The following is a 24,842-nucleotide window of genomic DNA, read 5'->3' as shown; positions in this document are numbered from 1 at the left end:
TATATATCAAGGTGCAACTTTGTGAGTTAGCCCCCCAAACCTCAGTATTTAATACTAAGTCCTTCTCAGCGTGTGTAAAACGCGCGAACACACCTCCACGTCCGGTTTCACGCGAAACGGGACATAAAATGTCGCAACTTTTGTAAAAATACCATTTTGCCCTCACCGACCTTTCCTTGATCAACACGCGATCTCCGCAGATCCGTCGGTCAGATTTGCGAACGGATCGCACTGGTGCGATCAGCACGACGGAGACAACAAAGCCACGATTTCGGTTCACCTTGATCAATCACGGATTCGCGACGAAATCCGCTTTCTCTCTCCAACAGAAGAAACTACTCACAAATACATATAAAACATGTATTTTTCTATTTTCTTGAAATCCGTGCATCAAACCCAAAATCCGTCAGCGCCATCGATTCCAGAATAACCAAACCGTTCGAAACGAGCTATTGGACTGCTATGAACGGTGTCCGATACGCGCCAGAAGCCAACCCTACGCATTGAGCTCTCCGGAAAAACCAAGTTACTATTCACTTTAAGTGAAACTTGGAAATCGCGTAAAATCTCCGTTTTAGCTCGATTTCTCCCGAAACTTGACGAGTGCTTTTGTAATTAAATTACACACAAAAATATCATCAACTGAGAGTTTAGCTATACTACCAAAATCTCAGTCCTTACACTATCCACCTACCTACTCAACCAATATATATATCTATCTGAGACTTTAGAGAGAATTAATTATCTCGTTCATCTCTTTAGCTTGGTCCGTTGAGGTGGAGCTCGAGTGGAGTGCCGTTGGAGCTCGGATGGACGTCGACGTTGCGCCGCGTAGCCGTTCGAGCACGCGAGCATCTTACTCGCTGCGTGGGGAGGCCGGGCGAGGGTGCGAGTCTGCCGTCTTCGACGTCGCGCCGGATTGGGAGTAGCTTTCGAGGTGGGTTAATCGTCGGTTTATCTCCTAAGCATTTGTAGAGTCGACATGTGTTGTAGTATTGCATTGTATATAGAAATTGCTCGATTCTTGACTTTGGCATAGTTACAATTAAAAACTTGAATTGGAGCTTACCCGATGTTTAGATATTAGCACATGTTGGACTTGGATATGACTTAGGAGAAAACCTGCGATTTGAACTTGTCACATGCTTAAACTATCTGATTTAGCTCAAGGAGCCGTTGTTGGTCTGTATCGTCGCAGTTTCAGCGCGGCGGATGCCAAGGTAGTTTAGATACCTGTTACGCTCGTGCTGAGATGCCGAGTCTATTTTACAGTAGCTGTCAGACTATTCCGGACTATTGCGTGCCGTCGGGATTGACGGTGGACCCGGATCGCCGTTCTTGCGTCAGATTGTGCTGAGAGCACGTGACTTGTTGGTTGTTAGACTAGTTGGACCCTGTTACTTGATTTTAGCTTGTGAGAGCCTGATTGAGCTCGACAGAGACACGCTTGCATACTCGGTTGGGTTGCGCCCACGAGTGCCACTCCGGAGTCAGGCTTAGTTCTTTTGCGTTGATGTCGCTGATTATACTTGCTATCCATGGACTGCTTAGTCGTGGAGGTAGCGTTGGCTTAGACAGACGGGGCGGGTGTGTTCACAGTCCCAGGGACGGGTATGTTTACAGTCCCAGTGAGATTGGGTCAGGATTGACATTTACTACAGTTGGTTAATGTAGAACATGATAGTGTAGTGGCTTGTAGCTGTAGTTTTCTTTCAACTTTTCCTATTACCTTTTGTAGACTTAGTGGGTGGACCGACGGTGTTGAGGGCGGCACCCACTGAGAACTACTTGTTTTTACAGTTGTTCTCACACCCAGTTGTTACTATTATTTTGCAGAGCTATCGGTTCCGGCTGCTGCATCTTCCAAGGCTGATCGTGGTAAGGGTGTTGCGAGCTAGAGCCCTACCCTACGAGTCACCGAGATAGAGGAGCCCGTGCTGCAGGTAGTGGTACTTTTATTTTGCAGTTCATGTACGTACAGTTGTTTTAACTCGCTGGAGCGAGTTCTTTTGTACCCTGACATTATGTATGTATATGGAACTTCCTTTCTGTTCTACCTGTTTAGTTTCATAGCAGCTCTATGCTACTGGTTGTAGTATTGTATGTTTTACAGTTGCAGCTACGCTTCGTATACAGAAAAAATTCTTTGTATACGGCGGATTTGTCGGCGTACCCTGGGAACGTGTAATCTGGGGCATGACATGCGCCGCAGCCTCGGAGCGGGGGTTCTTAAACGGCGTCGTCCCCGGCGCCGTGGCCGTTGGCAGAGAGGCGTGACAAAAAAAAATTGTAGAAGAAAAAAGAATAAAAAAAATAAAGACAAAAAATTATATAAGAAGAAAGAAGAAGATGAAATTGCATTATTAAAATAAGATTACATTGTTTTAAAATAAATTTGCACTATTTTAATGAAAACTGCACTATTTGATACAGAAATTACAATTTTTTGGAATGGATTTTACACTCTTTAGGCTAACGTTGCACTATTGAGGAGAATTTTGTATCATTTCTTTTCCTTTTCTTTTTCTCTTTCTCTTCTTTTTCTTCTTCTTCTTCCACTGTTGCCTCCCGCCCGCCCGCCCGGCCCGAGGTCTCCTCCAGCGCCGAGGTCGCGTACGAGCCCACCCTGCTTCACACGTCCCGCCACATCGCGGCGTGCTCCCGCCGCGAGATCAGGAGCGCCTCCCCGCGCGGGGCCGATCGCGTCACGGCCCTCATGTAGGCCTCGCCGCGGAGGTCGATAGCGACGAGGGCGGGCTCGCCGTCCATGGCAACGGCGATGAAGTACTCGCCGGCGGGCTCCGAGGCTGCCAACTGCCCCAGAAGTTGCCGGCGACAAGGGCGCCTCCCTGCTCCGGGGCCTCGGGCCAGGCGGGTGGGAGGCAGCAGCAGAAGAAGAAGAAGAAGAGAAAAAGAAAAGAAAAAGAAATGATGCAAAATTCTCCTAAATAGTGCAACGTTAGCCTAAATAGTGTAAAATTTGTTCCAAAAGAGTGTAATTTCTATATCAAATAGTGCAATTTTTATTAAAACAGTGCAAATTTATTTTAAAATAGTGCAATTTCATATTGTTCTTCCTTCTTATATAATTTTTTATCTTTATTTTTTTTCTTCTTCCTTCTTCTATAATTTTTTTTGTCACGCCTCTCCGCCAACGGCCATAGTGTCGGCGACAACGCCGCTAAAGACCCCCTGCTCCGAGGCTGCGGCACCGCAGCGACCTCCGTGGCGCCGATGTAAGCGGAGAGGCGTCATCGTCGGAGGCGGCGGAGGAGGCGAAGGAGGAGAGAGAGGGAAATGGCAAGAAGGGCGAGAGAGGGTGAGATAGGTGTCGTCGAAGGCGGTAGAGGAGGGTCGGAGAGGGGGAAAAAAAATCGCAGCGCGGCCTCGACGGGGTCGGAAGCGAGGAAGGCGGAGGTACGCGGGCGAGGGTAAGGATGCGCCGGACAAAACCGAAGCGGGCCGCCTCTGCCTTCACCGCTCTCTGGGAAGAGAAAGAAGAAAAGAACGAGAGAAAAAAAAAAAGAGGAGAGAAAAAAAGGTATAAGGATATTTTGGTCAGTTTGCTGAAAACTCGGTCCGAATCTGCAAAACTGAAAAAGGTGGCCCACTTTTGAAAAAGCGCAAAATTAGTAGATTTTTTTATGCAAATTGGCCTATTTATTTCTGCTTGACATTGCTTAAAAAAAAGGTTAAAAGTATATAAAACTTATCTCAACTATGACACATTTTGATCTATAAAAAATTTAGTTTTACTATCTAGCTTTTTAATTTATTTGATTTCAACTAGCTAGCAACTCTTTAACTTCAAATTTAAATGAATTGTTTCTATTTATGAATTTAATAAATATAGTTTATACAATTTACGTAATTATAAATTCTAAAGAAGTAATTACCTTAAATTTTGATCTAAAAAATATTAAATTACTAAAATTAAATAAATTGAAATATCAGGTGCTAAAATTAAAATCTTAAAAAGTCCATTAGGGTCCGTTTGGTTCAACGTAAAACTATGAAAGTAATTTCCCATGGAAATTTTTTTTGCATTTTGCAGTAATTGGTCTGTAGAAAAAAATAATTTTTCATCAATATTTATTTAGTTAAAAAAAATCACATTTATTTTATTCAGTGAAAAAATAAATAAAAACTTTTTTATGCAGCTTAAGTTTTTGTTTTTGGTTGAAAACTTTAATTTTTTTTTACATATACGTAAATATAATTTTATGTAAAAACAATTTTATGTCGAATCAAGTAGATAGAAAAATATTTTTCAAATCGAAAATAACTTTTTAATTTATTTTATGCCGAACGAAACGACTTACTAGTTGAAAAATGATTTATAATTTTATACAATAGTAATAATAATAAGGTTAGGGCTACTATACTCTTGTCAGTATGAACCTCTTTATACTCATAAGTTTTCGATCTTTAGATAAACGAATATGCTGATCGAATGATATTAGTTTCCGGTTAGGATGATAGTGGTTCCCTAGAATTAAATGGGTGGTTGGTTGAATAGTATGATCTAACGGGTGACAATGGTCAAACGGGTAGATCTAACGGTTGAAAATTTATAAATACAAAAAAGTCTATATTTATAAGAATATAGTAAAGCTTAATTTGGTATTGAGGTCTATCTAACGCTATTAGATAAAATGGAGTTGAGGAAAAAGCATAGGGATATGCTTCTGCTTTCTTTAGTGAGACAGCAGAAAATATATCGTAACCGACTCATTGCAATATGTTGAACGCAATATTACGTACAGAAACAAATATGGTATTTTTTCAACATACTTTTTTACCGTACGTAACACAATCTTTCCGCAATTCCAAACGAAACCTAAGTAACTCATAATAATAATAATAATAATAATAATAATAATAAAAAAGAAGGCATATTCCTACTTGTGGGCGCACCAAGTGAAAAAAGTCAAACCGGGAGCGGCTCGCAAAGGCCCGAATGACACGCACATCGAAGTTCCGAATCGCGGCGCTGTGCCCCACTTCAACCCCCAACCTAAAATTTAGCCCAATAAATGCACCTATTTACGCTTCACCCCAACGCCCACCCGCTTCGTTCGTGGGTCCCACCTAGGGGTGTAAACGAGTCGAACACGAGCGAGCTGGGGTCGGCTCGTGTTCGGCTCGTTTATTAAATGAGCCGAACACGAGCTGGCTTGTTAAAGTATCGAGCCGAAAAATTCAGCTCGTGTTCGGCNTTTCTATATATATATACACACTAATAGTTGTACGATGTAAATTTATTTTCAAATCTTTTTGAATTAATAATATTTTGATGTTGAGTTCCAAAACTAATCTAGAGTTTTAAAAAATTTTGAATTTTAAATTTTCATGCATTGCACAAGTCACTTGCTAGTTACTAGGGGTGTAAACGAGTCGAACACGAGCGAGCTGGGGTCGGCTCGTGTTCGGCTCGTTTATTAAATGAGCCGAACACGAGCTGGCTTGTTAAAGTATCGAGCCGAAAAATTCAGCTCGTGTTCGGCTCGTTTATTAACGAGCTGAACACGAGCTGGCTCACGAGCTAGCCAACGAACAGTAAATTAAAAAAAATTAGATTAAATATATGTAAAAAATAAATTTATAAAATCTTATCCATTAGACTTTTATCTATTCGAGCTGTTATCGAGCCGAACACGAGCGAGCTGACCCCAGCTCGTGTTCGGCTCGTTTATTAAACGAGCTGAAAAATTCAGCTCGTGTTCGGCTCATTTANTCGGCTAATGCTGTTGCTGATCTTGATCGTGGCAAGGGCGTCGCGAGTTAGAGCCCTTCCGATCGAGTCGCAGAGCTAGAGAGCACCAGCTACAAGTAGTTGTAGTTTTTGGGTCTTTACATACAGTTGTTGTTTTCTCGCATGAGCGAGTGTTTGTATACCTGGATGACATGTATGTATTGGAACCGCAGTTTTTATTTCTGGTTTATTTTCCTAGCTGCTCTATACTACTGTTTGTAGTATTGTATGATTACAGGCACTTCTACTTTTTCGCTTCGTATACAGGAAAAATACCTATATATACGGCGGGTCTGTCAGCGAGCCGGAAAAACGAGTAAACCGGGGCGTGACATTTTTAATTTTGTACAATTTTGAAATTTAAAAATTTTAATTTTAATTCAAATTTAAATTTAGATTTTAAATTATTTTAAAATAAAATTTAATAAAAATATTAATTTATATAAACATCAAAAAAAATATATGCCAAACAGTTTTTGAAAATCACTTCTGAAAAATCGCTTTTATCTAAACTCGGCCAAACGCTCTGCAGCTTTTAACCAAAATCAATTCTCTAAACCAAAATCACTTTTTCAGAAATCACTTTTTCAAAAGTTAGGCCAAACGGGCCCTAATTTAGCTCAAAATTTTTTTATTTTTAAGATAAAAATTTATTGTTCGCCCCAAAACAGGCGGAAGTCTATTATTTCACACTTGCATTATATCATCAATAATAAATTAATTATATTTTAAAAAATATAATAAAAATATTGACAGATAATCCCAAAAGAAGCTATTTGATTGCCTGTGGATGCCGCCTCACAAATATACCCTATGCATTTTAGAATTTTTCGTTCGCGAGGGTACCAGACAGGAAAACGTCTAAAAATATATTGCATCTCCTAATCAACGAAAAAGTTTACTTTGTCATCCTTGCATCACCTCAATAATAACAGATTAATTACATTTTTTTAAAATTTTTTTTATACCGACGTTGGTATTCCAGATCCCAAGTTCGAATCCTAGTTGATTCATATTTCCAACTAAAGTTTATTTTTTTTAAAAAAAAATAAAGCGGGTAGCATGCTATCTTTTTTAAAAAAAAAGTATTTTTTTTATAATTATAATGCGACGGATTAATTCGAAAGAATTCATTTGATTGATTGGGATGCCATATAACTAGTGCATTCTAAAATTTTGTTTTAATCAATTAGATCGTTCATTTTAAATTCACCCATACTATCATAATTATTAAAAAATATTTTTATATTTTTAAATAAAAAATATAATTGGCTGATTATTAATAATGTAACGTAAATATTACATAATAGACTTTCTCTTTCTCAATATAAGTATGAATCCTTTCGATTTGACTATTCAATTTTTCAAAATTTTGATTTTACCGTCTAACTTCTCAATTTATTTCAATTTGTTTGATTTGAGTCATTAGCAATACTTTGACTTCAAAATTTATATTGACTAATTCAAATCAAACAAATTAAAAGCTTGGATAGTAAAATTAAAATTTTTAAAAGATTAAGGAGTCAAATATAAACGATTCATAGTTAAGAAAATTCCATATTTTTTACCTATTAAAATAATAAAAATTAAAATTTCGTCCAATCTACTCTTCAAGGGTCATGCTTAAGCGTCAAAATATGAAGAAAAAAAATAAATTTTATTATATATTTTAAAATTATACAAAATTATATGTACGATATCTAATTAAAACGATTTTATAATTAGTAAATTTGGTTGCAATTTAATAAAGTTTAGGAAAGCTTAGGAAATTGGATGGCCTTGATAAGAAATTGAAGTTTGGGGGTCTTTCTACATATTTCCGCAAAAAAGGCGCACGAAAGAGTCTACTGACACGCCGTATCAGGATCGTACACGTGGCTCCACGCCGCCCGTCCTTTTCCTCCGCCCCATTGCCCTGGTGTGGGCCCCACCCCAGCCACCCTCCGCACGCCTGGGTCGGGTCGCCTTAAATGCTCCCCCGCGTTCCCACCCGCTTCTCTCGCCCCCGCTAAAAAAGAAAAAAAAAAAGGTACCGTGCACCCGGTCTACCAGCCTGTCCGTACACCCACCAAGCATACGTGGCGACGCGTCCTTTAAACATAGGTATAGGACTATTAAATTTGTCATTCACGTCCCTTTATCATTCGTACCTCTCACACACAAAGGACGTTGAGCTATTTGGTAGTTTATCATTTATATTCCTTTAACATTTATGGCTCTCGGTAAAATACACTGTATTTTATCGTATCGTAAATGCCTATGAATAAATTTACATATTACGTACTAAAATAATACACTTAATTTTGTACATCTCTATTACTGTATAAGTGTATTTTTATAACTCACAGTTAGAATATATATAATTGTATGGAGCTACTATACTATTGAAAGCATACATGATTTAATGCTTTCTATTTTTTTGACCCTTGGATCAATAATTATATGATTGGAATAATTGCGGTCCCCTCTAAGATTGAGTAATACTCCTACTAGGATTGAGTGGTTCCCACAGAATAATGGTATTAATTAAAAAATTAGAAATAATTAAAGGTGCTGATTTAAAGGCTAAAAAGTCATAAACACTAAATCCTTTATGCTTCTAATAGTATAGTAACTCCACTCTATATAATATATTTTTTCAAAAATCTACTCTAATTTCTATTTGGTGTGTGAAAGGGTTGAATTTAGTATGCCAAGAAAGTATGAAATGAAAATATTGAAGTTGATATTTGTCAATGGCAACTCCTTACTAGAATCTCACTAGAAAATAATAATATAATTTTGTTTTATATTCCTCCACTATATTTTGACCTAATACTATGATAAAGCATGTATTATTTATTTCTACTTAATTTAAAAAATTTCAAAATTTTTTATTAGATTATACTTTTCTTTCTGATTGCATATTTTCAGTTAAATTAAGATTAATCTACGTACTGCCTACTCAAATAATATGTTTAACTTTGTATATCTCGTCACAACATAAGTATTTTTTTCAATCCCTTAAATGAAATATATATATAACTTCTTCAAAAATTCACTATAACATTCTTTTAAGCTTCGTTTGGTTCGGGTATAAATAAGAACTGTTTATTCTAGAAATAGATACAAGTTCAAGTATAAGCGAGAACTAGACAAATTTTGTATTTGGATGAAAATTAGGTTGTTTTCGAGAATAAGAAAAAATAGTGTTTGGATAGATAAAATCGAATAAGAAGTATAATGGATAGTTATAAATAGAAAATAATTATATTACCTCTCTCATTATATTTGAATTTAAATTTTTAAATTTTACATTTATAATTTAAATTTAAAATTTTAACTTTTAAATTTTAAAAATTGAAATACAAATTAAAAATTTATATCTTCAAATTTAAAAATTTTAAATTTTAAATTTTAAATTTCAAAATTTAAATTTAAGGCCAAATTTAAATTTGAAATATATAAAATATCAAATTTAAAATTTAAAAATTTAAAACATCAAATTAAAATTTAAACTTTAAAATTTAGAATTTTAAATTCTAAATTTCAATTTTCAATTTGTAAATTTTAAAAATTTAAATTTTATTTTAAAAGAAAACTCTCTCTCTCTCTCTACCAGTGGGGGGTGGGTGGGAACAAGCTTGTTCCCACCCAAAATTTTTATTTGGGTACAACCGGGGGAATAAGGCTCTTATCACCCTAATTGTACCCAATTCAAACAGGGCCTTTTTTTTTTTTTTTTTTTTTTTTTTTGAGAGATAGGTAATAAGATATTCGCTTTGTTTATTTTATTTAGAAATATACTTAGCTAGAAATGTGAATCAAGGAGGATTTGAATTTGGGTCCTCAAGTATCAACCATCAAGTCCTTTGTCACTTGTGCTAGGGTCGGTGGGTAAACGGGGTCTTAGGTTTGTGAATAGTGTGAGTTAGGCAGAGACGAAAGTAAAGAAAAAAAAATTCAATTTTATTTTCGCAGGCAACAATTCCTTACAATCTGACAAGAAAATAATAAATAAATATACCTTTGCTTTAATTCTTTTTGGTCCAATAATATTACACCACCCACATTTTTAGTGGAGGCCTATAGCTTTTTCTAAGAATTATTTAATCTTATAAATTAAGGGGAATTTATTTACAATTTGAAAATAAAATAAATAGAAGGAGTAGATAGTAAATTTAAAAGAAAATAAATTATAGTTCAACTTAAAATATCTCTTACTATATTATTATTATTATTTTAAGAGAAATATAATAAATCATTCATTTTGTTAGCTAAAAAATTTGTGACAGTATTAAGCTTTTTTTGGACCATGAAAATGCTATGACTCCCGGTTCACTGAATCCGGTGCAAGCGGAGATTCCCCAGCGCGCGCTTGTGCCACCGCACTTTCCCTCCCCCGCGGGATATCAAAACAACCGGATTCTAACAAATCTGAGCCGTCCCGTTTTGCTAAAAGCAACCGACTCGAGCAAATCGGATCCGTCCATCTTTCCGCACGAAGGTCGGTCATCATGCGGACGTTTATGTCTAGCGGTAAGCTTACCGCGCGCGACGGGACCGAATAATTTCTATTATCGTTATTTCGCTGGGGTTCGCTCGCGCGGGTGAAAAGGGAACAAAACGATGGCTGGTTCTCATTCCTCCTCCCCTCGTTTGTGGAGACGAGAGCTCTTCATTCTCCCTCTCCTCCTCCTCTCCTTCTTTATCGCTCCACCCCTCCCCTCCTCCTCCTCCTCCTCCTCCTCCTCTCCCTCTCCCCTCGACCGAACCCTAGCGCTGCCCCTCTCCTTCGATCGCCCACGCCGCGGACGCACGGTGATGGGGGCGCCGGAGCTCCGGCGGTGATGGCCGTAGCCGGGATCGGCGGGACCAGGGCGGGGGCGGACGGTTCGTCGTCGTTGTCTGCGGCGGCGGCGGGGGCGATCGGGGCGGAGGTCGATGAAGGTGAGAGAGAGCCTAGGGTTTGTGTCTACCCTCCTCGCTCTCGTACTGCTGTTACAATGCTGGAATCGTACGCGCCCCTCGATCGCCGTTTGGGGATTTCGAGGCGGGGCGCTCGGGAGCGGATTTAGATTCGTGATCTTGTGATTTGTTTGCTTCTAACTGCTTCGTACTTCGTAGTGTTTTCTTTATTCTGTTTTGTGATCGGGAAATTCGTTGCAGTTCATGCGATCGTATAAAAAAAGCACTGTATACATGAATTGTTTTCGATGATCTGAGTTTGTTGCGAGTATGTGGCATGGATCTAACTGGCATATTCTGCTGTTGCTGCAGAGGCAATGTGGCAAATGAACTTGAGAGGAAGCGAATCCATGGAAGCAGGGCATTACCCCGAGCGTCCGGGAGAGCCTGATTGTACTTATTACCTCAGAACTGGCCTCTGTAGATTTGGGATGACTTGCAAATTCAATCACCCACCAAATAGGAAGCTGGTAATTAGAAGTTCCTTTTACTGATCATCTTTACTGTATTTTTAGTCTTGCCTTACTGTGTTATGCTACCTCTTCTGGATTAAAAGTGAGGCTGCAATCTTTGTGCTTTTCTATCGGTAACGTCTTCTCTCCCTCCCTCCTTCCTTCTCTCTCTCTCTCTCTCTCTCTCTCTCTCTCTCTCATGTTGCAGGGTAAGCTGGTTAGCTAACTTTATCTTGGCTACTCTTTTTTATGCACCTTGAAACTTGTCTCTTACTCCATGCATTGCTGTACTGTGATCTCAACTACTGAACTAATAGCTTCTTCTTGGTGGCACTGAGCATCGTTTATTTTGGGATGGGAATCATTGATAACAGTTCACGTTTTGGTAGGTTGGATTCCTATTTGGGGTGGTTGTTGAGCATTATATCTGGCTGATCACATAAATTTGTAGTATCTTCCATTCTACGATGTGAAAAGATTTCTTAGATTTGTACCTTGGGCCTTGGTGGTATGTTCATTTGGTATGCGGGTAATTCAGAATTTTTTGCCCAATTGAATGACCCTCCCTGACCCCTCGCAAAATGGAAAAAAGAAGCAAGAATTGGTCTAAACTAGCTCAATTGAACAGGTATATTAAAATAATGCCAATTATTGTACTTTGCAGCTTGATGCAAAGTTGGATGAAGAGACCAGTGTATCCTGTTATTTCGTGGCATCCTCTGTGCTTTCAGCTACATGCTAATCTCCAATATATGACTTGCTAGTATCAAAGAAATAGTTTTGGTTGATCAGCCTTATTGACAAGATTAATAACAGGTACCTTTTATGTGGTAGGATCGAGAAATGAATTTTACCAGGCCATCTTAATTTTGAGTGATGAATCAAACATTAGGTCGTGGACGGTGGATCAATTAAGAAAGAAGCCTAGGCTTGCTACTAAGATGTTAGATGTTAATTTGGAAGTTAGATCTGGCAAGAATTTTACAATGCAGAATTTGACTCTGCAAAAGCTGTTGTTCATTATGGTCATTTATTTAAGCATAGAAATACTGTGCAAATTATTTTTAACTTTTCGGGATTGAGGATGTCAAATGGTTTCTTTGCATTCTGTGAATCATGCACTTAGGTACTTTGCATTAGATCTTGGTGGGTCCCTTATTTTCCTACAGTTAGTTGTGCCGCATTAGGAATGTTTTAGGCTCTAATATAATGGGAAAGAACCACCTTTCATTTTCAGTGTATTTCCTGCAGTCTTTGATGCAATATTTTTTGTTTCAATAAATTAAGTGCTCTTTGGCTTGGGTTGCAGAGTAACTTTTGTACTTGAGAAGTAGAAACCTGAAACCTTTGAAACAAAAAAACGTGGGTTTTGTCTTGGAGAGGCAAGCCAAAATGACTTTCTGAGGGCCAAAACTAAAAGTCCAGCTGGGAGATTTTAGGCAAAAACCGGTTAGAGCTTGTTTGAGTAGCTCTTTAACCAACTCTTTTTAAGAAGCTCCATGTATGCCAAACAGGCCCTAAATGACCGCTGAATCCTCACCATGATGGATGAATGACAAAATCTCATTACTCATGTATATTTGAGATTGTTTTAATGGATTATTAAGTGCTTGATGGAAGGGAACAGCTGTGCTGTAGTATGCGGAAGCCTTGTAGTATGGTACTCTTGTGGTGTAGTTCTTGCCAACTACTTCAGTACTGACAGCAGGCTCGTGAGCCAGACTATTCCTGGAACATATGCCGATTTATTGCAAAGAGGGAAGAGGTCTATGACTTTTATCTGGAAGATGTCACCAATTTGGATGTCCTGTGCAATTCTTTAAAGTACTATTATGATCACTTTGTAGACAAAATAAAATACATACAAAACATGTAGTTCTGATACCATGAATGCCTTCATATCAATTTGATTTAATTTTGATTTAATCTTGTTTATTACCAGGCTGTTGCTGCGGCAAGAATTAAGGGAGGATATCCTGAAAGAATTGGTCAACCAGAATGTCAGGTCAGCTTTGATTTTTCTTTACTCTCCAGAATGGCAGGACAGCTTAATCCTTCCCATTTTGTATCTGTATTTTGATAATGTTATACTCTTGATTGATAATATTGAGTAATTGTCGACTATTTTGTACCAGCCATTTGTATTCGTATGTTAAGTAACTATAATAACGATTAACGATTATTAGGATGTTAATAATTTCTGTAGAAGTTGACTGGTTTTAACACCATGCAGTTTACAAATTCTCTTTCCACATGGACCTGACATGTTTACAATACATTCTGTCGTTCATTTCACCAAAAAGGACATACTAAACTGAAGTTATTGCATGCTAACCTCAGCTGGCCAGTTGCAAACACAGATTGTTTTCCTGATGTTGGACTTGTTACGAATCCTATACATTTTAGAGTATAGTCAATGGGATGATCTCAATACAAAAGATATTCTTGTCCTGTGTACTTAGCTTATGTGTAGTAGATGTTCTTGTCTCATCATGCCATGTATAAGTGCAAAGAAACTGAGAAGAAAAAAAATCAATTGTTCAGCACGGTTAACCATGAGATTGTGAAATTGACAAAGCTATGCCACATATTGTCATATTGCAATCAAGAACATGGATGCAAAGTCTCTGAAAGAGATTTGATCAGAAATTTAGTAAAAACAAACAGTTCTATACATCTTATCCTAGTAGGTTTAGGTTTGGAATAAATATATGTAACATTAAGATTGATTGATGAAACAATTTTTATGTTCTTAGCTAATTGTTGAGTATAAATTTTCTTTCTGCCGTGATTGTAATACCAGGGATAACTCTCTTTCGTTCTGTCCTCTTAGTACTATCCTGATAATTTTATTCTTTTGTTTGCAATTAGTTTTTGATTTTTTTTTTCACTTCAATTGTTGATAACCATAATATTAGGAAATACAAGGTTACTTGGTCTCGGCTAAAGTCGGAGTCAGCTCTTCTATTTTATTTATTTGCTCCTATCCCTTTGTTTTATAATTTGGAAAGATGCATAAAAGGTTATGTTAACACTTCAGGTGTGGTTTTAACAACTCTTACAACATAAAGTTATCCCAACTTTAACTACTACACATTATAAATTATTCTCCTTTCCTCTGTGACCTAGAAGAACTAATTTTTTACCTCCAACCTATTTTATTTCTTTTGCAGTATTACTTGAAGACAGGAACATGCAAATTTGGAGCTACATGCAAGTTTGACCACCCTAAAGATAAGGCTGGTTTTGCTGGACGAGTTGAGTTGAACATTTTAGGCTATCCCCTTCGTCCGGTTTGTGCTTAAAATGTTTTGATTTTTGTTTCCCCGATTATCTACTTATGATTATGGTTACTCCCAAGCTTGTTTAGTAGCAATTGCCAGTGTATGTACTTACTGATTTTTTGGCTTTTACCTTTATAAAAAGTTAAAACAATGCATAGGCCTTATCCGAACTATGTTAATTTTGAAAAGGGTCGCTCTACTGTAACAACAACAGAGGAATGACGAAAGACTTCCCAACTAGAACAGGATTGGAAGAGGAAGAACTTTACTTTATACAAAGGAATTCGAAGTCAAATACTAATTGTATGAATTTTGAAATGGGTTCCTTTAATTGCTTGCGATTGCAGAAAATTTCATCAAGTTTCCAGAAGTTTGGGAATATTCCATCAAGTGATGGAATGTTCTGTATGGTTTTGGAATATTCCATCAAAGATGTTAGAACTATTGCTCAGGCAGTAATATTAAAATCTATTAACCTTTGCCAGAATTCACTATAGCTAAGGCCTGTACATTTTAACCTTTGTGACTATAAATTATGTACCATAATAAGTTATTTGCAGTTTATTGTTACAGAATGAGAAGGAGTGTGCATATTATTTACGAACTGGGCAGTGTAAATTTGGGTACACATGTAAATTCGACCACCCACAGCCATCTAATGCAATGGTTACTCTACGCGGTTCTCCTGTTTATCCATCTGTACAGTCCGCCGCATCACCCAGTCAACAGTCTTTTCCGGGTCTGTCAACAAACTGGTCCTTGTCGAGAACTTCGTTTATTGCAAGTCCTCGATGGCAAGGCCCTTCAAGCTATGCGCAACTGATTCTTCCTCAAGGATTAGTTCAAGTTCCTGGTTGGAATTCATACGCTGTGAGTTCTGCTATGCCTTCTCTGTTTTAAATGTTAATGTAGAAATCCATGTAGGACTTCAAGAATCTTGATTCACTGTATGTGGATTAACCAAACTTTCTTTTGTGATATTGTTTTTCTATTGTTATGTGCAATTGTATTCCAAGGTAATGTTAATTTAATTTTTTTTATTCTACTTGAACTGTTGATAGCAAATTTCTCCTGTGGTTGTGGGAGAACACAATGTGTTTTTGTGTATTGAAATGATTAGAAAGTGTCAAATGAATATCTGTGGCATCAAGCTATACAATGGCAATATTCTTCTGATACAATGTGATTATTCATAGAATCTAGTAAGTTAAGTGTGTATGCATCTAAGGAAGATTTTACACATGCTTTGTAAATTGCTTCTTTGTTTTTATTGTTATTCCTTTTCTGGTGCTCAATCAACTCCATTTTGACAATGCAATTGGTTTCTGAGAACAGGAAGCTATAGAAAAGGTTGGATTGTGGTCGAGAGATGCATTTTGGAGAATGTGAAGCTACTAAATACCGATAAACAAAGCCACAAGTGAATTTAGTTGAGAAGCTTTAGGTGCAACATTCATATTATTTGGCTTGTTTTGCTTGATTCTTTCTTGTAGTCACTTCTCTTACTAATGAACTCTTTAGGCCACCTAGATGTGCCTCTTTCCATTTTTTGGCAAAGAAAATAGCAGGTCTAATCAATTCTACCTTTAAATTTGAATCCATAAGCCTACTTGTCAATACAATCATTAAATCTTGGAGACTAGGATCTATCTTGCTACTTTTTAATTCCACTTCTACATATTGTTCCAGGATGAATTATGTGGATCTGGCCAATTGATTTTAAGTAGTGGTGTCCTATTGAGATTCGTCACAAATGCTTGGACTTTGGAAGTCATGAAATGATGAAAGTCTTAAAACTATGGGTCCTTCGCAGGTGTGCAGTATTTTCTTTACAAAGAAGAGATTAGAATTACCTACAAATAGGATTTGAACGGGTGGAAATGACATCCAAATACTGCATGCTCTGTCACACTTAGGTCCTAGTGGGACACAGTAATGTCGAGGAAGGAATATAAACAGGGTGGAAGCGGATGCTGCAAGTGCCTGTCCTTTCCCTATATGATTTGCTAACTCGAACTGTTTTTGGATTTCTTAGTAGGTTTGTGTTATTACGTAATTAGGGGAAAGAAATTATGCATTTTCTATGGATATTTTATTAATAAGGTATATATTTTTGCAATTATATATTTTTGTTCTTTTCTCTTCTTTACTTCTTTACTCTTTTTGTTGATCATTAAAATTTTCATTTCTCTTCAATGCACAAATGACAAATTTCATTACTCGTATAAGTCGGTCCACATTCTCTCTCTTCTCTGTTGGAGGATTTGATCCTTTTAGCGTAGATCTACTTAAATTTTGGATATTATTTTGTACCATCAAAGCAGTTGTGGTTTCATAGTTACTTTAGTTTCTTCTTTTTTGTGTAGGAATATTTTTATTATTTAGATCCTCAAGACATGGTGGAATTCCTCCTTAAAACAAGTTCGTGCCTTTGTCAATCTTTGATTGTCTTCTCTTGTATCATCCATAATAAATGGCAAAGTGCACTGAAGTTATCGGGTCCTTATTGACATTGATCATTTGTGATAGACTGCTGACTCAAAAGTTCTTTAGAAATAGTGTGTACTTCTAAGCTTTCCCAAATCTTTTAACTATGAGTTAGGTCTGCTTGACTCATCTGGAGATTCTGTGGAGGTGCTTTTGAGTAGAGTCGTCTAAAGAAGCACTGATAGTGTCTTTTATCATTAAGATAGTGTATACTGCTTCCTATTGCAGCAGAAGCAGAAGTTTCTAAGTTGGAGCTTCTGCATTTGGGCTCCAAAAGCTCATTTTGGCTTTATGTCACAGCAAAAGCTCCAGCTTGCACCTAGTTTCCAGAAGCTTCTGCCTTCTGGGCAAGAGAAGTGCAAAGCCATGCCACAGAAGCACTTGTTGTTTATTATTCTTGCTATTTTTGATACTTTCTTCGGAATTAGCCTAGGTGTTCACTATCAGTCTTATTATTGCAGGAGTTTTTCATACTATTATTATCGCTAGTCAAAAAACAATTATAATCGCCAATTCTTTACATTTATTCAGGGACGTTTGGGTTCATCATCTCCAGAGGGCCAGCAACAAGTTACTGGGAGTTCCCAGTACTATGCTACCTCACGCCAAAGTGAAACAACAGTTGCAAGTGCTCAAGGGATGTATTCTTCTTATCGACCGAGTTCTGTTTCTATGGGAGTGTATGCAGTTCAGAGGGAGAACATATTTCCGGAGAGACCCGACCAACCTGAGTGCCAATACTACATGAAGACCGGGGATTGTAAGTTTGGTGCTGTTTGCAGGTTTCATCACCCTAAGGAGAGATTAATTCCCGTCCCGAATTGTGCTCTGAGTCCATTAGGTCTTCCATTACGCCCTGTGAGTAATATTTCAAAATTTCATTTCTTATGTTGGATGACAAGTTGCAGGGCATTTTAAAGAGCATCTCCAGTTGAGTTTATACATTCACCACAACGTCATATGCTGCCTTATTCCCTTCTCAATTCACTTCTTAGCCAGATAAATAACATGCACATAAATCTTTGCTGAAGATTTTCTGCTGTCTTTGCAATGTGAATTCTCCCAATATTCACAATGCTAAATACAAGGATTTAAGTATCGTGGTACGGTGTCGTGCCGAGCACTTGCCAGCACGGTACGTCACGACGCGTGCCATGCTGTGTTGGTATGTGGCGTTCAAAAATATCTGTGCGCCAACACATTATGACATGATATGTATATTTTCTTTGGCACCAAATATTTTGTATAATTGCTTATTATATATCTTTATCAAATCTTTTGTATTCATCGATTCTTTTGCCTTCTTCGAGACGTCCTTCTGATGAACAAATGGCGTTTTCTTTCTAATGACAGGGAGAACCTGTATGTTCCTTCTACTCGCGTTATGGTATCTGCAAATTTGGACCCAACTGCAAATTCGACCACCCGATGGGAACTTTTGTCTACGGTCTTTCCACGCCCTCCACACCCGAGGCACCCACTGTTCGCCGTCTATTAGGATCCTCGTCGGGGCCTCCTACTTTGACAGGGCATGCTGAAGCTGGCCCAGCAACGTCAAGACGGCTCTCCATTTCTGATTCCCAGCATTTATCTTCTGGCGACGAAAGCATCGACAGGGAGGCCTCCCAGTCATAAACACATCCTTCCTCTTCTTTTTCTTTGCAACACTTGGGCTAATAAAATTTATTTGTAAATCCGAGTTCCTAAGTGCTGGAGATGTACAGGAATTCACCCACGAGGAGTTGGAATTTTATTTATATCCGAAACTGTTACCCTTTCGGCGCAAGCACATCCTTGAAATTACCGACTTTGGCGGCTTCTTTTGTATATCTGCGCCGTGTCGTGCTTCAGTCTCGAATCTGGGCAGGAAAAGGAAAAGACTTCTTGCTTGCTCTTGAATCTCATTTGCCCCTATCAAATGGGGGGGCAAAGGAGTCTTCTTATTTATTTCCTCTTCTGTTGAATACTTGTTTCCTCTGTGCTAATATTCTTTTTGCTCTTGCATTCGTACCCCCGTAAGCTGTCCTGTAATTCTTGTCCTGGGGCGTTGCTGCCCTTCTTTCCCTAGTTTCTCGTTGCTATCCTCTCTTTAATTTGAACTTTGAATTCAAATGGTTCCAAACTATAACTGCAATTTATCTATCGAAATTTGAATTCAATATTTAAATTTTTAAGATGAATTTTGAATTTGAATTGAAGGTTGCATTTTGGGTTTAATTCAATATTGAGTTTTAGTTCGGACTTTGAATTCGAACTATAAATTCAAATTTGAATTGTGTAAACTCTGAAATTTAAACTTATAATTAATTGAATTCAAATTTTAAAATCAAAAGTGAATCAAATTTTGATTCAAATCATGAATCAAATTATGAGTTCAAATTTGAATTAAAGGTTTAAATTTTAAGTTGAAATTTCAATTTAGAGTTTAATTTCAGTTGTAATTTGTAACTTAAACTTTTAAATTTAAATTATAAATTTAATTGTACGTAATTAATTTAAATTATAAATTTAACTCAAGTTTAAGTTTTACGTAAAATGTAAAAATTAATTTTGAATTCTAAGTATAAGTTCAAATTTAAATTGCGAGCACAAGTTATTTATTTTTTTCACTTTTATTATTATTTTTACTCTTTTATATATAATCAAATAATCAACAATCGAAGTCACAAAATTATAATTTTTTATCTTATAGCCAACCAAATATAATTAAACTAAAAGCTACTTTTGTAAAATAATTTTTATAAAAGTATATATATATAATTTTTTCAGATAACCAACCTAAGTTAAATTTGCCCACAACTCTACTTTCTCAAATCGTGGTAGTGGCCTTTGCTTGGATGGTGATGGAAAATTAGATGAAAAAAAAAAAATTTACCAGATGTATATATATTTTTTTTCTTTGCTGTCTTATGTCCTAGTGTGAAAGTTTGCAATAAAACAAAACACATTAAGTGGAATAATCACAGTTCTAAAATTATTGGCTTCCCATCAAACAAATAGTGATAAAAAAAAAAGTTACATGAACCTTAGTCAATTGAAAATTATTTTTAACCTGAAAATCAGTTATGAGCAAACAACCAGCCTTTAATGCTTCGCAACGGATAGATATTACTTTAACTAATATATATATATATATATATATATATATATATATATATATATATATATATAGAGAGAGAGAGAGAGAGAGAGAGAGAGAGAGAGAGAGAGAGAGAGAGAGAGAGAGCGCTGGGCTGGAATACTATTGATAACAAAAAGTCATTTTTGCTATCAAGTTTTTAACCATTGGATGAGAAATTGTAGGGTTAGAATGATATTAGTTCTTAGGGTTGAGTGGTCTCACTGGATTATTGTGAGATCCCTGTTGTTCAGCAGTTAAGGCTTGTCGACAGCTCTGGAGAGTGTCGGGACGAGTCTGAGTCTCGTTGGCGCGAATTAGACGCAAAACAGACTCTGTGCGACGCGAGAGCAGCCAGTGGCAAGAGAATCTGCAAATAGCAGGTTTCTCTGCTTGCTGTACCGGTACAGCAAGTATGGTGTACCGGTACACTGCATAGGGCTGTGCGCAGACAGCTCTCGGGTTGGCCTTTATACCGGTACGTGGGCCCGTGTACCGGTACACCAGGGTAGGTGAGGGGGTGTTTTGGTCTTTTTCCACCTAGTTCGTGTCACCCATCCCCTCCCTCTCTATATAGACGTGTGAAGCAGAGAGAGAGAGAGTTTTCTCTGGCTTCTTCTCCTCTCTCTCTCTAGCTTGGACCGATCGTGGAGGAGCTCGGGTGGAGTTCGAGTTTCGCCGACGTCGCGCCGCGGAGCCTTTCGAGCGTGTCTTCATTGTTGTAGCACCGCGAGGAGGCCGGGTGAGTGTGTGTTTTCATCGTTCTCGACGTCGCGCCGGAGTTCGATTTGCTTTTGAGGTAAGATGTTCTTCATATTCCTCCAACCGTTGCTAGTCCTTACTACTTCAAGCTCAAGGATGCTGTTTTTGCAGAATTTCCACATCGACCGTCGGTGTTGCGGCTAGTACGCGACGTAGGAGTGTCGGTTTGCGACGAAATTTGGTTCGTTGGATTCAGGACTTCGAGAGGAATCCATGAAGCCCAAGATTGCTGATTTTGGTGAAGGTTAGCTTGGTCGTACCCCTGTTTCTTTCTGCTGTTGTTGTTTTGAGCAGAATTGGTGTTTATTGTGGGTTTCTATGTCTAGATCCTTGGAGCATTGTTGTTGCTGGTTCGGTGAGTTGCAGCCGAGCTTGGCAGGGACTCCGGTGACCTTCTTCGCTGACGGAGAGTTAGCTTTTGATGTGGGTTAATCATCGGTTTGTCTTCTAAGTATAGAAATATGGCGGTATATGTAGTTCTAGCTTGTTGCATATCCGGTTTGCTTAATTCATGGATTTTGGACATATGTATATGTAGAATCTGAAATTGGAGCTTAATATTTCGACTAGATAGTGACACATGTTGGACTTGGATTTGACTTAGGAGAAAACTGCGAGTATAACCTGTCATATGCTTAAACTACCTGATTTAGCTCTAGGAGCCGTTGTAATTTTGTATCGTCGCAGTATCGATGTGACGGATACCCCAGGTAGTTTAGAGTTCAGTTACGCTCGTGCTGGAATGCCTAGCGTATTTTTACAGTAGCATTCAGACTGTTCCGGACTATTGGGTGCCGTCGGGGTTGACGGTGGACCCATATCGCTTGTTTGGCGTCGGATTGTGCCGAGGGCACGTAACCTATTGGTTGTTAGACCAGTTAGAGTCGGTTACTTGGACTTTGGCTTGAGAGAGTCTGATTGAGCTCGACAGAGATACGCTGCATACTCGGTTGGGTAGCTCCCACGAGTGCCACTCCGGAGACGGGCGCTGTGCTTTCGCGTTGGTGTCGTGCATGCTGGTTAGATTTGCTCTCCACGAACTGGATAGTGTGGAGGTAGCTAGATAGTCTCAACTGGGCGGGACGGGTGTGTTCACAGTCTCTGGGATGGGTATGTTTACAGTCCCTAAAGAGATTGGGTCGGGATTCACATTACTACAGTAGGTCAGCTTAGAGCATGATAGTGTAATAAATCGTAACTGTAGATTTTATTCCAGCGTTTATTACTATTTTTGCTCCCTTCTGTATACTTAGTGACTGGACCGATGATGTTGAGGGCGGCACCCATTGAGGATTACTTATTTTTACAGTAGTTTTCACGCCCTGTTGTTACCCCGTTTTTGCAGAGCCATCGTCTTCGACTGCTGCTGTTGCTGATCAGGATCGAGGCAAGGGCGTCGCGAGTTAGAGCCCTACCCGACGAGCCGAGCTAGAGGTGCCCTACAGCAGGTAGTTGTTTTTGGTTGGAGTTCATGTACATACAGATATTTAGCTCGCCAGTGCGTGTAGTTTTGTAGATTGGATTTGATGTATGTATATGGAACTCAGTTTGTTTTTAGTTACTGGTTCTTCTAGCAGCTCTATACTACTGTTTGTAGTATTGTATGTTATACAAGTACAGCTATCGCTTCGTATACAAGAAAAATTCCTTTGTATACGGCGGATTTGTCGGCGTGCCCGGGGATCGAGTAATCCGGGGCGTGACAATTATAATATTTAATCCAATGGTTAGAAATGATGAAAAAAATTGATCTAAAGGTTAAAAACATGATAGCAAAAAAGGCCTTTTGCTATCAATAGTATTCTAGCCCAACTCTCTCTCTCTCGCTATATATATATATATATATATATTATAGGCAGGGCTGGCTGGCATTCAGGAGCACGGGAGGCCTCTGTGCTCCTGAGCCGTTTTCGATGATGAGCTTTCGAATCGACGATCGCTCCGTTAAACTTATCTAGCGTATTTAAAGTTTCTAGAAAATAATTTTTGCGATTTTTCGATATCATTTACCTAGCAATCGAAGGATTCAAAATCAATAATTTTTAACGGCTGAGAAATAAAAATCCTATAAAAAGTGATGATATAAGCACTAAAATTTTCGATCAGAAAGATAGATCTTGTTGTAGATAGTATAAGAATTTTCTATCAAAATTTCATCTGATTTGAATACTTCTACACCGTTAAACTTGAAAACGGCAGATATCAACCATTAAAAATTATAGATTTTGAATCCTTTCGATCACTAGGTTAAATGATATAGAAAAATCGCAAAAATTATTTTCTAGAAACTTCAAATGCGCTAGATCAAGTCTAACGGAGCCGATCGTCAATTCGAAAATTCCATCATCGAAAACGGCTCAGAGCACGGAGCCTCCGTGCTCCTTAGAGCACAGCAGCCCTGTTCTCTCTCTCTCATATATATATATATATATATATATTTATATTATATATTGTGACGCCCAACTTCCCAGGGTACCCACTAGGACTACTCCCGTCCTAGCACGCTTAACTCTCTTAACCTCTTGGGCCTTGCCACCACCCAAAATGCTTAAGCCGGGTTAAGAGTTTAGCTCTGTTATATCTCATATATAGAACTATCTGAGGTCTCACAATCTCCCCTTCTTTAAGCCCTGACGTCCTCGTCAGGCTCAGACTCACAAGTACCAGGCGATGTGAGACTTATCTCGCTAGCCCATCATCCATACCCTGGCTCAGCTGAGACTCATCTCACACTTCCGGCTGGTAATTGGCTCTAATACCATATGTGACGCCCCAACTTCCCAGGGGTCACCCATCCTAGGACTACTCCCGTCCTAGCACGCTTAACTCTCTTAACCTCTTGGGCCTTGCCACTATCCAAAATGCTTAAGCCGGGTTAAGAGTTTAGCCCTATTATATCTCATATATAGGACTATCTGAGGTCTCACATATATATATAGAGCTAGGCTGGTATATTATCGGTAGCACGGAGGCCTCCGTGCTACCAAGTTGTTTTTAATGATGCGGCTTCCAAATCGACGATTGGCTCCGTTAGACTTGATCTATACTATTAATAGGTGTGTGTTTCTCTCTCTATATATATTAACTTATATAATTTGTTACTATATTTAATATAATTAAAAAATTAAATTGTGTAATTTTAATTAGCATCTATTACATTAAATATATTGTCTAATATTAAATAGTAAATATATATTAACAACAAAAAATAAAAAAAAATATTTTGTTTCCTTTTCCGCCAAACCAAACAACTTTATTACAAAATTATTTTCCTTTTCATACCATCCTAACACATCGAATGAAAAAATTATTTTTCCACCAAAAATAGTTTTTCCCCGATTTTTTTCTTTTTTTAACAATTTTACGTGGAACTAAATGTATCCTTAGCGATGTTAGTTTTCTTACTAATTCGCACTTAGGATGTGTTTCGTTAGATGTAAAACAAAGCTGAAAACTATTTTCGATTTGAAAATTAGTTTTTTTATTTATTTGGTTCGACGTTAATAAATAATTTTTCGTAAAAATACTTTACGGGATTGGAAAAAAATTGAAGCTTTCGTTTTCGCTTTCTTTACCGCAGAAAACGCGGAAAACAAAAACTCCCGAGGGGGAATGAGGGCTCATGGAAGTTGCTCACACGCGATCCGCGAGGTGACGTACGTGGGACCTCGTGGACCACGTGAGAGAGGTATGTATCGATCTATATATCTCTTTGTCGATGTCTCTCTCTTTACATTAATATATATATTATTATATGAGTCCGGTTATGACACGTGTAAAAGTATAAAATATTTGATATTTGTAAGTTTTCTGCCGTTATATCTATCTATCTGACCTTTTTATCCGTTAGATCATACTATTCAACTAATCACTCACTCAACTTTAGACGATCGCTATCATCCTAGCTACATATTCCTTAATCCAAGTACCGAAAACTTACAAGTACCAATAACTTATAGTACTGTTAAAAGCATAAGAGCTCAATTCTTATTACATAATATTTTATTTTCTAAATGTGTGTATATATATTATTTAAT

The 24,842-nt window shown here is 37.8% G+C and overlaps 1 protein-coding gene across 3 annotated transcripts; it reads left to right on the top strand.

Annotated features, from left to right (window-relative positions):
• LOC109723024 (zinc finger CCCH domain-containing protein 63-like) lies at positions 10,346-19,037 on the top strand. Of its 3 annotated transcripts, none has more exons than XM_020251228.1 (7): positions 10,346-10,684; positions 11,015-11,172; positions 13,097-13,159; positions 14,328-14,411; positions 15,012-15,308; positions 17,457-17,783; positions 18,279-19,037. In XM_020251228.1, exons 1-7 carry the CDS (start codon positions 10,585-10,587, stop codon positions 18,558-18,560), a joined length of 1,311 nt encoding a protein of 436 aa, XP_020106817.1. In that variant the 5' UTR covers positions 10,346-10,584; the 3' UTR covers positions 18,561-19,037. The 3 variants fall into 3 exon arrangements, with proteins under 3 accessions (XP_020106817.1, XP_020106816.1, XP_020106818.1); XM_020251227.1 differs by having other exon boundaries at positions 10,348-10,684; positions 14,328-14,447; XM_020251229.1 differs by having other exon boundaries at positions 10,593-10,701; positions 14,328-14,447.

The sequence above is a fragment of the Ananas comosus genome, linkage group 17 (assembly GCF_001540865.1).
Source record: "Ananas comosus cultivar F153 linkage group 17, ASM154086v1, whole genome shotgun sequence".
Lineage (NCBI taxonomy): Eukaryota > Viridiplantae > Streptophyta > Magnoliopsida > Poales > Bromeliaceae > Ananas > Ananas comosus.
Note: the sequence above shows the minus strand (reverse complement) of the source record. Positions and strands in the feature narration are given on the sequence as shown.